Source organism: Talpa europaea, assembly GCF_964194135.1.
Source record: "Talpa europaea genome assembly, chromosome: 12".
In the NCBI taxonomy this organism is placed as follows: domain Eukaryota; kingdom Metazoa; phylum Chordata; class Mammalia; order Eulipotyphla; family Talpidae; genus Talpa; species Talpa europaea.
The window spans coordinates 4,325,223-4,339,627 of record NC_140079.1 but is presented as its reverse complement, the minus strand read 5'-3'; the positions used below and the strand labels follow the sequence as shown (position 1 = coordinate 4,339,627).

Sequence of the window (14,405 nt, the reverse complement as noted above, 5' to 3'; positions counted from 1 at the left end):
AAATTATTTTTAACTTTTGTGAATACTGGGTTCAGTATTAAAAAAAGTATAGTGTGAATGAATTTTTCTTTAGTAAAATGTTTAAGACAGGAAACTGTGTACTTACAAAATAATACAAAGAACGGGAGGGAAAATATGTACAACAGTATACGGTAAAAACAGCAACTTATGGATTATCTGCAGAAGAATCTTGTGATATCACAGTATCCACGGGTATCCAGGGCTAATAGTCCGCTGTCCCTACTGCTTTCCTTTCCTTCCTTCCTTTCAGTGCTTTGTTGTTGACCCATAATATTCCCGCTCATGTCATTTTGCTCAGGGCTTTATGTTTCATTTTTTTCTTTCTTGTAGAAGAACTCCTGTCAGTTTTTATTGTCAGGCAGACAGACCTGGCAGTGATCAACTCCATGGGCTTCTCTCTCTGGGGAATCTTTCATTCACATTCATAATGGAATAATTCTGCAGGGTGGAGTATTCTTGGCGGGAAGTCCTTGTGTTTAGGATCATGAGCTCTTCCTTCCTCTCCTGCCCTCGAGGGTGGCTGGGGAAACGTCCGAGGAAGCCTACTTTGGATGTCCGCAAATTCATTTTTCTACAGGCCGCTGTGAATTCTTCTCTTTTTTCTCATTTTTTCATACTTTAACAGTGGGGTACTGGGATGTCTGTCTTTTCGCTTGGGGGTTATCTATACTTCCTGGATATTGATGGTTATTTCACTCTTTTCGTTTAGAAAAATCTCAGGTATGATTTTTTTGAAAAGTGTCCCTCCCCGCCTTCTTTATTTATCCTGTGGATCATCATCTATGCTTACGTAGTCACTTCTATTTGAGTCTGACATTCTTTGTAGCGTATCCTTATTTTTCCTATGTCTGCCTTATTTCTTCTGTTTTCCTCATCAGATGATTTCTATAGTTGGATCCTCTATTTCTTAATTTTTTTTGTTTGCCATTTAAATTCTATTTAAAACATTCGTTTATATTTGTGTTCATTCACGTTAAGAGACTCTTGTGTCGCTTTACTCTTGTCCATCTCTTTGGTGAAGACTCCTGCTTCTTTATCTTCTTTCCCAGGTCTTGCAGCTGCCTGTCTCCCCTGAGTCACCTCCCATAACTCACGGTGTATTCAATGTTGTTGCTCCACGTCACTGAGACTCCTCTGCTTCTCACTCCTGTATTTATGAGCCGGAACTTCTGTTCTGCTACATTTTTCCCTTCTTGTGCACAGCTGTTCCTTGGTTTCTAAGTATTGATGTCACCTCATTTCCAGGTGTACAGCTGGGGTGTTGGGGGTCAGTTTGTTTCTCTTCTAGTTTACCTTGGGGTGAGGTGGGCAGTGGGGAGTCTGGGGCTTAAGTGTTGTCTCAGTTTGTTGAGAAGTGAACTCTGTCACCTCTGCCTCCTCCCCCGCCCTCCACAGGAAGGTACAACTGGTCATCAGTTGTCCTCACCTCCCGCCCAACACCCTCTGGTCGTTCCTGCCACGGATTGAGTCTCTTAGTGATGGAGCTGGGTCTAGTCCACAGGGTTCCACCTCTGGACTCAGTTGTCCTTGATATGAAGGGGGCACCTACATGGGCCATGTGCCCATGGCACAGCTGTGGGCACAGGCATTGACCACAGGCAACGACCACCACAGCCACCAGCCCTGCTGTCCACTGAGGGATGCGGGTTGCAAATGCTGCAAGTCTGCTTCAGACGTGGCAAAGAAGTGCTGTGTTCTCTGCCCCACCGTGCTTTCCCTGCTCTGGAACCATTATGAAGCCATCTGGGCTCCCCTGAAAACTCTAATCTCCTCACTCTGGTAGAGCGTGGAGATTTCCTTTCCTGTGCTGATGACTGAGCTCACAGGGCCCCAAGCTGAGAGAGGAGAAACTTAGATAATGTTGGTGGAAGGGAAACTTATACATTTGTTATGGAAGCAGTATGGAAATTCCTCAAACCATTAAGAATATGAATTCCCTGTGCTCCAACTGTCTCACTTCCGAGTATTTACCGGAATATACGTACAAAAACACTAAATCCTAGATTTGTGTGCCACCCATGTCACTGCAATAGTATTTACTACAGTCAAGAGGCAGAAACAATCCAAGTGATGGACAACTGGACAAAAAGATGTGGTATATATAGATAATGGAATACTATTTGATGTTATAAAGATGAGATCGCACATTTGCAACAACAGAAGGATAACAAAACAATTATCCTTACTGAAATAAGCAAGCAGAGGAAGTCAAATACCATATGATTAAAGTAATATGTGATAAAGAAAACAAATAGGGGCTTCTCTGGTGGCACAAGGAGTTAAGCACCACACTATGAAGCTGTCCGCAGACTCTGCAGGACGATTTCAATTCCAGGACAGCCAGGGAGCACCCCACATGGTGCAGCAGACCTCTCCTGTCTCTCCCGCTGCTCCCCTCAGCAGTGTAGTTCAGTCAGTCTGCCTGTTCTGCTCCCCACTTTGTCTCTGGTGAATCCTCTCACCCCCTGCACCTCTAGCCTATACCCCAGTTCTTGTATGCATAAATAAATAAATCTTTAAGGAAAAGTCTAAAAAGCAAAGAAAAAAAATAAAGAGATCTGGTCAATAAAACAAAATATACTTTTGGACTGTATAAGAACAATCATTGACTACCAGAGATGAGGGAAGGGAGGTGGTTAAATCCGAAGTCAGAGGACAGCGGTATAATGAAAGATAAAGTTAAACATTTAGTAGTGAACTTTATGTCGCATATACTCATGCTGAATAAAAGTGATGCATATCTGAAATTTATATAATGTTGTTTTGCGAGGTTACTTCAATTAAAAAAAAATTAAAAGATAAACTCAAAGGAAGTGGAAAGAATTTAATGGGAGTGTCTCCTTTAATAAACAGCTTTGTGTTAAAATTAAGATATGCTTCCAAGTAAATAATGAAGTATTTTGAATTATTAAATAAAATGTAAAATTACTGAATGAGAGAAGCCATAATGAATAGGCACACCCACTGCATGGTGCCTTTACACATAACTCACAAAAGATTACACAAGCTTCAACGGCCTTCTTACATTATTTTTTTTAAATGATGGCCCTCAGTCTGTTTTCTGGTGTCTAACAGTGTGGGAATAATAAACCGATATTCAGATGGATGTTTTGAGATAGAAATGCCTAGAAACAGTTTTTATTCTTTTAGGATGAGTTTTATTCACGTCCAGTTTTTAGGGTTTTCAGGATACATGGATGTTGAATCGAACTGAAACAATAAACCAGTTCAGTTAAAGTGGCAGAATGTAAATACACACAAAATCAGCTGCCTTCCTACATGCAAACAATGAATTAGAAGAGAAAAAAATTAATAAAACGATCCCCTTGACAATCACACCAAAAATACAAAAGTTAAAAAACTTGTTAGGAAACTTAACAAAGGATGTAAAGGGCCTGTATAAAGAAAACTGTAAGACTCTGTCAAAAGAATAAAAAAGACACACAGAAATGGAAAGTTATCTCTTGCTCTCAGTTTGGAAGAATCAATGTGGTCACAATGAACATCCTGCCAAAGCACTAGACAGAGTCAACACACTCACATGAAATCATCAATGCCTCCTTGATAAGATTAGGACTATAGCCCAGGGGCTGGAGCCTGGTTGCCATTACAACACTTGATCATGAAGCAGATAAGCATTATGGGTCAGCAGACTCTTGTCCCCGGAAGACCTAGATGACATTCCTTACTCTCACCCGTTCTTTTCTCCTCGTCCTCCTACCCAACGTAACTGAATCTGTGTGATGATTCTAACAACACAAATGGCCAGGATCTCGCTCTTCAGCAGCATTCTGTCCAGGGAGGCTGCTCCACGACTCCTGTTTCTTTTTCATCAGTGTGCTGTTGCCCGAGACAACAGTTGCTCAGCCACCCACTGCTCTGGATGCGGACAAGACCTGAGAGGACAGTGATGCCTGGTGTCAGGGGTGCAGGGCGGGGGGGGGGGTGCTTTTGTGGGAGCTGCCCTGTGCTGGCAGTCCTGCGGCGTGTTAGCACTTCCCTGTGCTGCTAAGAAGGACATGTGCCTGGTCTTTGAGGGGCCAAGGAGGTGCACGGCTTCAGAGTGAATGTGGCTGTTACAAATATCTTCACTCTTTGGCCCTGCATATTAGGTGGTTAGGAACACAAGTCGTTTCCTTCTGGAGTTTCAAACATAAGGCTGCTGCAGTCACATCACTGTAAAAACAAAAAGGAAATTCCTATTTGCTTTTGCAAAAGTGCCATGACAACAAGGAGTGTGGCAGCTAAAGTTTATATAGAGGACTAGGTTCTCTGCTTTATTAGTGAGGAATTGCACTATTGGACATATTGGGGGGGGGGGCTGTGCCCCACCACATTTGTGCTTTGATAATCAAGGACATCAAGATGGGTTCATCAGGCACAGACATTTTGAAAACTTGAACACAGAGTGAGAATAGGGTGCTGAGTGGTTACAGCTCTGGAAGATGGGGGAGTTCATGAAAAAGGAGTAACAACAACTGGATGCACTTGACATCTAATGTAGTCTCTTGAGATAAGAGAATCATTAAGAAAACTTTCCTTTTGTCCAGTCCAGTGCCCTCAGGGAAATCATAAGCTCAGACCTTGGAGTAGGAGAGCGAGCTGTGGCTAATGAGACCGCTTGGAGGGCAGTAAATATCCTTTCTCCCTCAGTCCCTCAGACTGTCCAACCCGGGACCGGAGAGGACATGATTCCTGTCTGTGGAGCCCGACCTCTGCCCAGGGACCAGCCCTTGGCGCCCTCCTGAGATCCTGTCTGTGACACAGCCCAGATCCACCCTCAAGCTTCTTGGAGGGACTCAGACGCTACATGGAGAAGCCCCCCTTAAAACCCCCCCCCAGGTGAGTCTCAGAGACCAAAACAGGCCCAGGGACAAGAGGTTCCCTTGTTCTCTTGCTTGACTCACTCATCAATTTATAATTAATTTACTTAATTTGTGACTAAAAACTCTCCATGACACTCAACAATACAGAGATGGTGCTGACAATGAAGAGACAGGAGAGAAAATCTGTTAGGGTGAGACTGAGGAAGGGTGGGAGGCTTAACACGGTTCCAGCAACGTTAGGAAAAAGCCAAGAAGGTTTGGAGTTGAGGCAGCAGGAAATAAATTATTAAATGCGAAGGGGAAGACAGGAGTGGACGGGGTGATGAGCAGGGCATCTCTGTTGGAGAGATCCAGGCTAATGGAGGCAGATGACCTCACAGAGCAGCCGATGAGAGGAAGAGTGTGTAGTGTTCCCTCATAGCAGGTCCTCACAGAAGTCATCCTTTTTCTTTAATGTCAGTTGGGGGAGACTAAAGAGTTTTACTTTACAACCCACCCCTCCAATACTGGCAAATCTGCATAGTTTTGCTTGTTAGTATTATGCTGCTTTCAGTCAAAATTGTGCTCATTCTGACAGCTTATTTACTTCCTAGGCCTTGAATTTTTATTTTGCTTTGTGATTCAAATATTCAAATAGAACTGAAGTTTTTCAAAGTAAGTGCTTTGACCCAATTCTCTCATATACGTATAGATTGTTGGACAAAATGTTTGAAAGTTTTTAATTTTGTGTGGGCCTCGGTCGAACCTATTGTGTCCCACTATGTATTTTAAACATCAGCAGTTTCTTGCATTCTTAGTAGTAATAACGTATTATACACAGTGTGTGCATATGTCACTTCTGTTTTTTTTCCTCATTATTATCCCTCCTAAGCAATGTGGTTTGATCTGTTGTTTTTCCATTGAGATTTAATTGACATGAAACAGTGTATAAACTGTAGAAAAACATATTATTTGATATATTAATATATTGCAGTATGATGACCACTGTTGAACTAGCTAACACCTCTATCAATACACACAATTAATATTAATTTTTGTCACAAAACCATTAAAAAGCACTATTGATATTTGAAGGTAATAAGGAAGTACTGTTGACTATGTCACAATGCCGTCCATTTCCAGACCCTTATTCATCCAGCATTCATCATTCAAGTTTGAATCCTGAAACAGCTTTTTCCAAACTCCCCACCCTGGTCTGCGTAACCAGTTTAAGTCTGTTTTGGGACCACACACATTAGTGATAGCCCGTATTTCTAGTTCTTTCACTTCCATCACGTAGCAGAATGTTTTCAGGTGTCGTGTTGTTGCCAAAGGCAGGGTGTCCTCCTTTCTCTTGACCTGATATTATTTAATATTTTATTATATAGAATGTGAGTAATAACAACACATTATTCTGTGTATTACACATTGTATGTTTTACACAATCCATGTATATTTATTATGACATGAAGTGCCAACATAAACATAGAGAGAGCACACATCTGCATTTTAGATCTATACGCACACGTTATTTTTTCATTCATCCACTGATTGACTCATAGGTTATTTCTCAATTTTGGCTCAGTAAGCAAGGGGTGCAGAGAGCTGTTCGACGTCCTGTTTTCATTGCCTGTGTACATGTCTGAACACATCACGGGGGAGTCTATCTTTGCTATTTTGAGGCTCCTCTATTTGCTTAGCCACTGTAGCTGCAGTGGTGTATTAGCCCCTCTGACAGCACCCCATCTAGGTGTCTCCTCTGGAAAACACATATTTAGGCGCTCTCTGGTATTAGCATAGGCAATGACTTCCTTGTGACATGAAAAAGTAAGAAGCTACATGAACTGAAAAGCTTCTGCATACAAGAGAGACAAAGGGACGATGGGCGGGCAATTCGTTCATGAAGAGAGCCCCCACTTTCCATGTCCTGGATCATATTCTTCTGTATTCAAAGGACAATCTCGATCTGTTCCTCAAGCATATGGAATCCATTTTTGCTTCTCTAGGGAGAAATGAGAGCTTTGGATCTGCAGTTTCCACTGCTTTGGAAAGAGTGTGATTTCCTATTTTCATTTTCTTTGCCGGTTTACTTTTTAGAGAAACAGTGAATTTGATTAAGTTCTTGTTATAACTATTCTTCCAAAGCCTTAGATTCTGCTCCATTGTGCTTAATGCATTCATGTTGATCCCGGTGTACGTAACCAGGCTTTATTTTTCCCGCTATTCCATTTATTGTATGGATTAAGATTCCTTGACATAGTTTCTATATGATGAACTCACAATAGTGAGCAAACTAGCTGCAGTCCCTGCTCTTTTGGATGTTACGTTATGACAGAGAGGGTTGAGCACAAGGAATAGCGCATGTGGGATATGATGGTCTCAGGAATAAACAACACGAGGAAAGGGACAGACTGTTGGGGCACGAGCAGGATTTTATGGAATATTGTCTGGGGAGGACACTGCTTGTTGGACGAGGAGCAAAACAAGGACCAGTTTATCTGTGTCAAAAAGAGATCAAAACCTAAAGCCCAAGGAAAACAAAAGAATCAATTCCGAGAAATAAAATCCAGAGAAGGGACAATCTCACTCACTCTGCATCACGTCACAGCGTGTGGTCACATAAGGGGGAACAGGTAAAAACACTCAGATCAGGAGCCCACCGTCAACCCCATTACAGGTGAGTGGAGTAACAACGGGTCAGTCGGCCTGGGGGCCCTGGTGTCCAAGGAACTGTTCTCCGCCCGGCCTGGCTCTTCAGCTGGGGCCTCACTCACATGGTCTCTCCCTCATTAGCAAGAACTGACCTTTCAAATACTTCTCTCCTGTATACAATTGATGCCAGATTCTTCTTACTGTGGCCTAAAGTAACTCTGTCTTTTTCTCTGTGATGTAGCTTACCTACGACACACACATGTACACACGTATACACAACTGATGGAAGAGAACTGTAAATCAATGTCCACCTTGTGTTCAGACAATGCACTCAGACATTTTCCTATGGGCTTTACTTGTTCTATTCTACTTCATTCATGTAAACCCTGGCCTGACCCCCTAATGATGTGAGACTCAGGACATGGAATTTCCTCTACTGTGTTCTTATTAAGTATTTTAGCATTTCCCTGTTTGTCTTTCTGAACTTGTCATTATTTTTCAGTCCATATTCTTTATATAGCTCATTCAATACATATTTATTTTCTACTATTCCCAACTAAACTAACATTAGGATGGGGTGTCAAGTATACGGAATACGTTAATTTCTCACTTAATATCATGGTTAGATTCTTGGAAACTACACCTTTAAGGGAAATGATACATACAAAACAAACTATCATAAGTTAGTAAATGGCTATCCTTCCAAAAGCAATATACAGATTCAATGCTATTCCAATCAAAATTTCAATGTCATTCTTCAAAGAAATAGAACAATTATTGATGAAATTCATATGGAATCACAAAAAACCCCAAATAGCCAAAGCTCTCCTGAAAAAAAAAGAAGGGAATGGAGGCATCACACTCCCAGACTTCAAACTCTACTACAAAGCCATAATCATCAAAACTGCATGGTATTGGAACAAGAACAGACATACAGACCAATGGAATCGAATAGAAAATCCAGAAATAAACCCACAGATTTATGGTCAACTAATCTTCGACAAAGGAGCAAAGACTCTGCATTGGAGCAAAGAAAGTTTGTTCAATAAATGGTGCTGGGAAAACTGGGTCGCTACATGCAAAAGAATGAAGCTTGACCACTACCTCACACCATACACAAAAATCAACTCAAAATGGATTAAAGAACTAGACATAAGACCTGAAACCATAAAATATATAGAAGGAAATATAGGAGAAACACTACGTGATTTGCACATCAAAGACATCTTTACAAACACATCACCCAAAGCAGTGATAGTGAAGGCAAAGATAAACAGCTGGGACTACATCAAATTAAAGAGCTTCTGCACAGCAAAAGAGACAATAACAAAAACAAAGAGAAACCCCACCAACTGGGAGAACATTTTTGCACCCAACACTAATGATAAAGGACTGATCACAAAAATCTGCAAAGAGCTGATGAGACTCAACAACAACAAAGAAAATAATCCAGTCAAAAAATGGGCAGAAGAGCTAAAAAGAAATTTCTCTGAAGAGGAAATGCAAATGGCCAACAGGCATATGAAAAAATGTTCAACATCACTTGTCATCAGGGAAATGCAAATCAAAACTACCATGAGATACCATCTTACACCAGTGAGAATGGCACATATTAAAAAAAACTAGCAACAACAAATGGTGGCAAGGGTGTGGAGAAAAAGGAACTCTCCTGCACTGCTGGTGGGAGTGCAAACTGGTCCAACCACTATGGAGAGCTGTGTGGAGATTTCTGGACCTACTAAACATAGAGCTTCCATAAGATCCAGCAGTTCCACTCCTAGGTATTTACCCAAAGGACACAGAAACATCAATTCCAAAGAGCACCTGCACCCCTATGTTTATAGCAGCACTGTTTACAATAGCTAAGCTTTGGAAACAACCCAAATGCCCAAAAATAGATGACTGGATCAAGAAGATGTGGTACATATATACTATGGAACATTACTCAGCATTCAAAAAAGATAAACACATGCAATTTGCAGCGACATGGATGGTGCTGGAAGGGATCATGCTCAGCGAAATAAGCCAAAAAGAAAAAGAAAAATACCGGATGGTCTCACTCATAGCAGGAATCTAGAAAACTTAAATAAGGGACCAGGAAAACGAATAACTATAAGAAAGCGAAAATCAAAATCATCAAAAAACTACGAACCAGAGACACTTTTAGGGGGGCGGGGGTGGGAGGGGAGGGATTGGGGTCAGAATGGGGGGGCTGCAATTGTATGGGGAATATAAAAATAAAATTTATTATTTAAAAAAAATAACTAACAAAAGAAGTAAAGGACCTATACAAAGAAACCTATAAAACACTGTTAAAAGAAATAAAAGTAGACACAAAGAAATGGAAAGACATCCCCTGCTCATGGATCAGAAGAATTAACATTATCAAAATGGCCTTCCTACCAAAAGCAATCTACAGATTCAATGCTATTCCAATTAAAATTTCAATGTCATTCTTCAAAGAAATAGAAAAAATATTGATGAAATTCATATGGAGCCACCAAAAAAACCCCAAAAGGCCAAAACCCTCCTGAAAAAAAAAAAGAAGGGAATGCAGGAAAAAAAATAAATAAATAAAATAAAAAAAAATAAGTTAGTTGATAACAAAAGAATTAAATTTCCTATGGCAGATTTCTGGTCACAGACACATCACCAAACTTGTATATAAAGACCTTGACACTTCTAATACTAAACACTATTTGTAATCATTCATGTATATATTTACCTCCAAGTCAGCTCATTCCAGTCAGAGCTGAGGACACTGAGGCCTGCCAAGAGGCAGACGGTGCAAAGGAACTGACCCTGACAGGAGCTGTTCCGATGCAGGGCAGTGGGCTGCAGGTGGGAGTGCAGCCCGGCCCAGCCATTACAGAGAGCAGTGAGGATGCATCTCAAATCAATAAACATGGATTTGCTATTTGACCCAGTAATTCCACTCCTAGGCATCTGTCCACAAAATTCAAAAAACTCACTGGAAAGAAAACTTGCACACCCATGTTTACTGCAGCACTATACATTATAGCTGAAACATCCTAACACATGAGCAGATCAAGATGCAGTATATACACACAATGGAATTCTACTCAGCAACCGAAAACATAAACTGATGCCATTTTGGCAACATGGATGGAACTTGGTATCCTAATGCTAACTGAAATAAGTCACGAGAACAATAAATACCCAGTGGTGTGACTAATATGTGGAACACAAAACAACTAAATTAAAAGATTAAGACTGTTGAAAACTAACCCTTGATGGCTGACTACAGAATGGAAACACCAAGGGAGGGGGCGGGGGAAGGGGAAAACCAGAGAGAGAAGGAAGCACAATGGTCTGGGGTGGTGGAACACAGGTGAGGTGGTGTGGGTGCCTATGGTTCCAATACCTGGTGGGGGTTCCCCAATACTACCTCAGTAAAAGTTTTAACTGAATAAATAAGGACACAACAGCCACGGTTCTTCGTTTTTAGGTAACCAGTGTCTTAAAATGCAGAGGGAATAGCAACCTACTTTACAACAATTATGGAGAGCTGATTCTTTCAAATGTACAACACTTTTTTTTTCCCTTGTTGTCAGTGATTTCTAATTGTCAGCTCTGCCTCGATGCACAGGACAAAATGCCCTAACTGTGGATCAGAAAGTGTGTGTGTGGCTGAAATAAGGGAAGTAACCCCTATTGCAGGTAAAGAGAAGACAGAGGAGACGTCTATCCCGAGGTGAAGCTTTCTTCTATAATCAAACATACAGAATCTAGACAAAATGTGACGGAAATAAATTATAGTTTAAGGAGGAATTAAATTATGGATAATTTAAACATGTAATACATAATAGTCACACTTAGGCACAGCATAGGTAACACAGTCTGCCCACTAGAAGATCAGCAAAGGTACAATGTCATGCACAGGAACTTCACAAGAGAGCAGGATTACGGGGCCTCCTGCTAACTCTCTAATCTCACCCCCAACCTGGAGTGCCCCTCCTGTCACACCCCTACTTCTGTGTTCTGTAATGATGCCCAGAACATTCCTGTAGTGACATCTTTTTCTGGCTATTTCCCCAAACCCAAATGATATTCTCATGGATATACGGTGGCCACATGATATGTCCTTCATAGATATTTCTCGGTGCCGCAAATGTTTGTGTTCAAAGCCTCCTAATCAGAAGTGATTATACAAGTTTCCTCTAGATTCCGTCTCTTCATCCAACTGCATTATTTTACTTAACAATAATAATCACCAGATGAAATATTATTTACTGAGACCACAGAGTGGGGAGGAGGAGAGGCAGATCTACTCAACACACAGCTGTGGTCTCCAGGGCCATGTGGGTCAGCAACCTGGTTGGAGATCGAACTCAGGCTGCCAGGGTGGTGCACAGAGTCTGAAACTCTAGGCCACCAGGGAGGCTCTAGGGCTAGAATTTTTCAGAGTCAGACTCACTGCTTTTTCGCCATGATTCCAACAATATTTGGATAATTGGTCAAATGTATTTAAAAGAAAATCACACGATATTTTTAAAGAAAATCTTGACTTGGAAAATTGTTTGCATTAGATGTAAGACTGGCTAATTATTTTCAGCATCAAGAGAAGGTGAGTCATTAAGATCGTTGAAAATTTCAGGGAACAGGCACTAGCTCTATAACATGAAATTGATTAGCTAAACATTTTTTAAATAAAATCACACCATTTAAACTCATGTCTTGACTGCTCTGCTGTGGTTAAGTTGACATCACTTCTGTCTCCATCCCCCAGGCTCACCAGCGACCTGGCGCCAGGAAACCAAACCCAGCCCCCAGCGTTCACCCTCCTGGGGCTCTCAGAAGAGGCCTCGCTGCAGCCCCTCCTCTTCTGGGCATTCTTGGCCATGTACTTGGTCACGGTCACTGGGAATCTCCTCATCATCCTGGCCATCGTCACGGACCCCCACCTGCACACCCCCATGTACTTCTTCCTCGCCAACCTGTCCTTTGCCGACGTCGGCTTCACCTCCACCACCGTCCCCAAGATGCTGCTGAACATCCAGACACAGAACAAAGCCATCACCTTCACGGGCTGTCTCAGCCAGGTGTTTTTCTTCTTACTCTTTGCAGGAGTGGACAACTTCCTCTTGACAGCCATGGCCTATGACCGGTTTGTGGCCATCTGCCATCCCCTGCACTACACGGTCATCATGAACCCCCAGTTCTGTGGCCTCCTGCTCCTTACATCCTGGGTGTTAAGTCCTCTGCATGCTCTGTTACACAGCTTAATGGTTTTGCGACTGTCCTTTTGCTCACAGCTGCAAATCCCTCACTTCTTCTGTGACCTGGACCAGGTGATCCAGCTTGCCTGTTCTGACACCTTCCTCAATGAGCTGGTGATATATTTAGCAGCGGGGGTTGTGGGGCTCATCCCTCTCAGTGGCATCCTTTACTCTTACTCTAAGATTGTGTCCTCTGTTTTGAGAATCTCCTCAGCGAGCGGCAGGTACAAAGCCTTCTCCACCTGCGGGTCTCACCTCTGCGTGGTCTCCCTGTTCTACGGGATGGGGCTCGGCGTGTACCTCAGCTCTGCTGCTACCCACGACTCCAGGGACGCTGCAACAGCCTCGGTGATGTACACGGTGGTCACCCCCATGCTGAACCCCTTCATCTACAGTCTCAGAAACAGGGACATAAAGCAGGCCCTGGGGAGGCTCTTCAGCTGCAGAGCAGCCCTAACGTGACGGGGGCCGCTTGCTCATCTTGTCTGGTCGGGAGCAGCAGGCCTCACAGTCCATGGACTAAGTCACTGAGTCAGAGATAATCTGTGGTTTGCCTTAGGAACAGAGTTTGATATCACTCTTTTATACATTATTAATATGTTTTCTGTATTTCCTTAATTATTTTTTAAAAAATAATTCATTTTTTTAAGATTTATTTATTTATGCATACAAGAGTTGGGGTACAGGCCAGAGATGTGGGGCATGAGAGGATTCACCAGAGACAGAGTTAGGAACAGAACAGGCAGACTGACAAAATATGCTGCTGGGAGCAGCAGGCGAGACAGGAGAGGTTTTCACCATGTGGGTTCCTGCCTGGCCGGCCAGGATCGAACTCATGTTGTAGAGACTGCGGATTGCTTCACAGGGCGGTGCTTAACCCCTTGTGCCACCAAGGAGGCCTTCTTTAATTATTTTTATTGGTCTGAATACTTCTTCAGTATTAAGAAAAACACGGTCTGTGTGAATTTTTCTTTACTAAAATGTTTAAAACAGGAAATTGGGGACTTAGAAAACAATAGAAAGAAATGGAGGAAAATATATATAACTGTATTAGTAAAAACAAGTAATTTAATGATCATCTGCAGAAAAGTCTTGTCATATCACAGTATCCATGAGTTTCCAGGGCTAATACTCAGCTGTGTCTACTTTGGTCCTTTACGTTTTCCTTTCAGTGCTTTGTTGTTGACCCATCACTCTCCTGTTCATGTCATTTTTCTCAGGGCTTTGTGTTTCATTTTTTCTTTCTTATGGAAGAACCCTTGTTGGCTTTTATGGTGAGGCATAAAAGCCTCACCTGAACGTGCTCCCTGAACGTGATAACCTCCATTGGCTTCTCTGGGGAAGATTTCATTCACATTCATAATGGAATAATTCTGCAGGGTGGAGTGTTTTTGGCTGGAAGTCCTTGTGTTTAGGATCTTGAACACGTCCTTCCTCTCCTGTCCTGGAGGGTGACTGGGGAAAACGTCCGAGGAAGCCCACTTTGGATGTCTGCGAATTCTTTTTTCTACAGGCCGCTGTGAATTCTTCTCTTTTTTCTCATTTTTTATACTTTGACAGTGAGGTATCAGGGTGTATGTCATTTTCACTTTGAAATTTGGGTGTTATGTATACTTTCTGGATATTTGTGCTTATTTCACTCTTCATGTTGGAAAATTCTCAGGTATGATTTTTTGAAAAGTGTCCC

General features: G+C 42.0%; 1 protein-coding gene across 1 annotated transcript; it reads left to right on the top strand.

Moving 5' to 3' along the window:
• Positions 1-12,340: 12,340 nt before the first annotated feature.
• Positions 12,341-13,180, top strand: LOC311180626 (olfactory receptor 7A5-like; the record flags this gene model as incomplete). The annotated part of the gene is made up of 1 exon (XM_084248544.1): positions 12,341-13,180. The coding sequence occupies one exon, from the start codon at positions 12,341-12,343 to the stop codon at positions 13,178-13,180; it is 840 nt and encodes a 279-aa protein (XP_084104670.1).
• Positions 13,181-14,405: the final 1,225 nt, after the last annotated feature.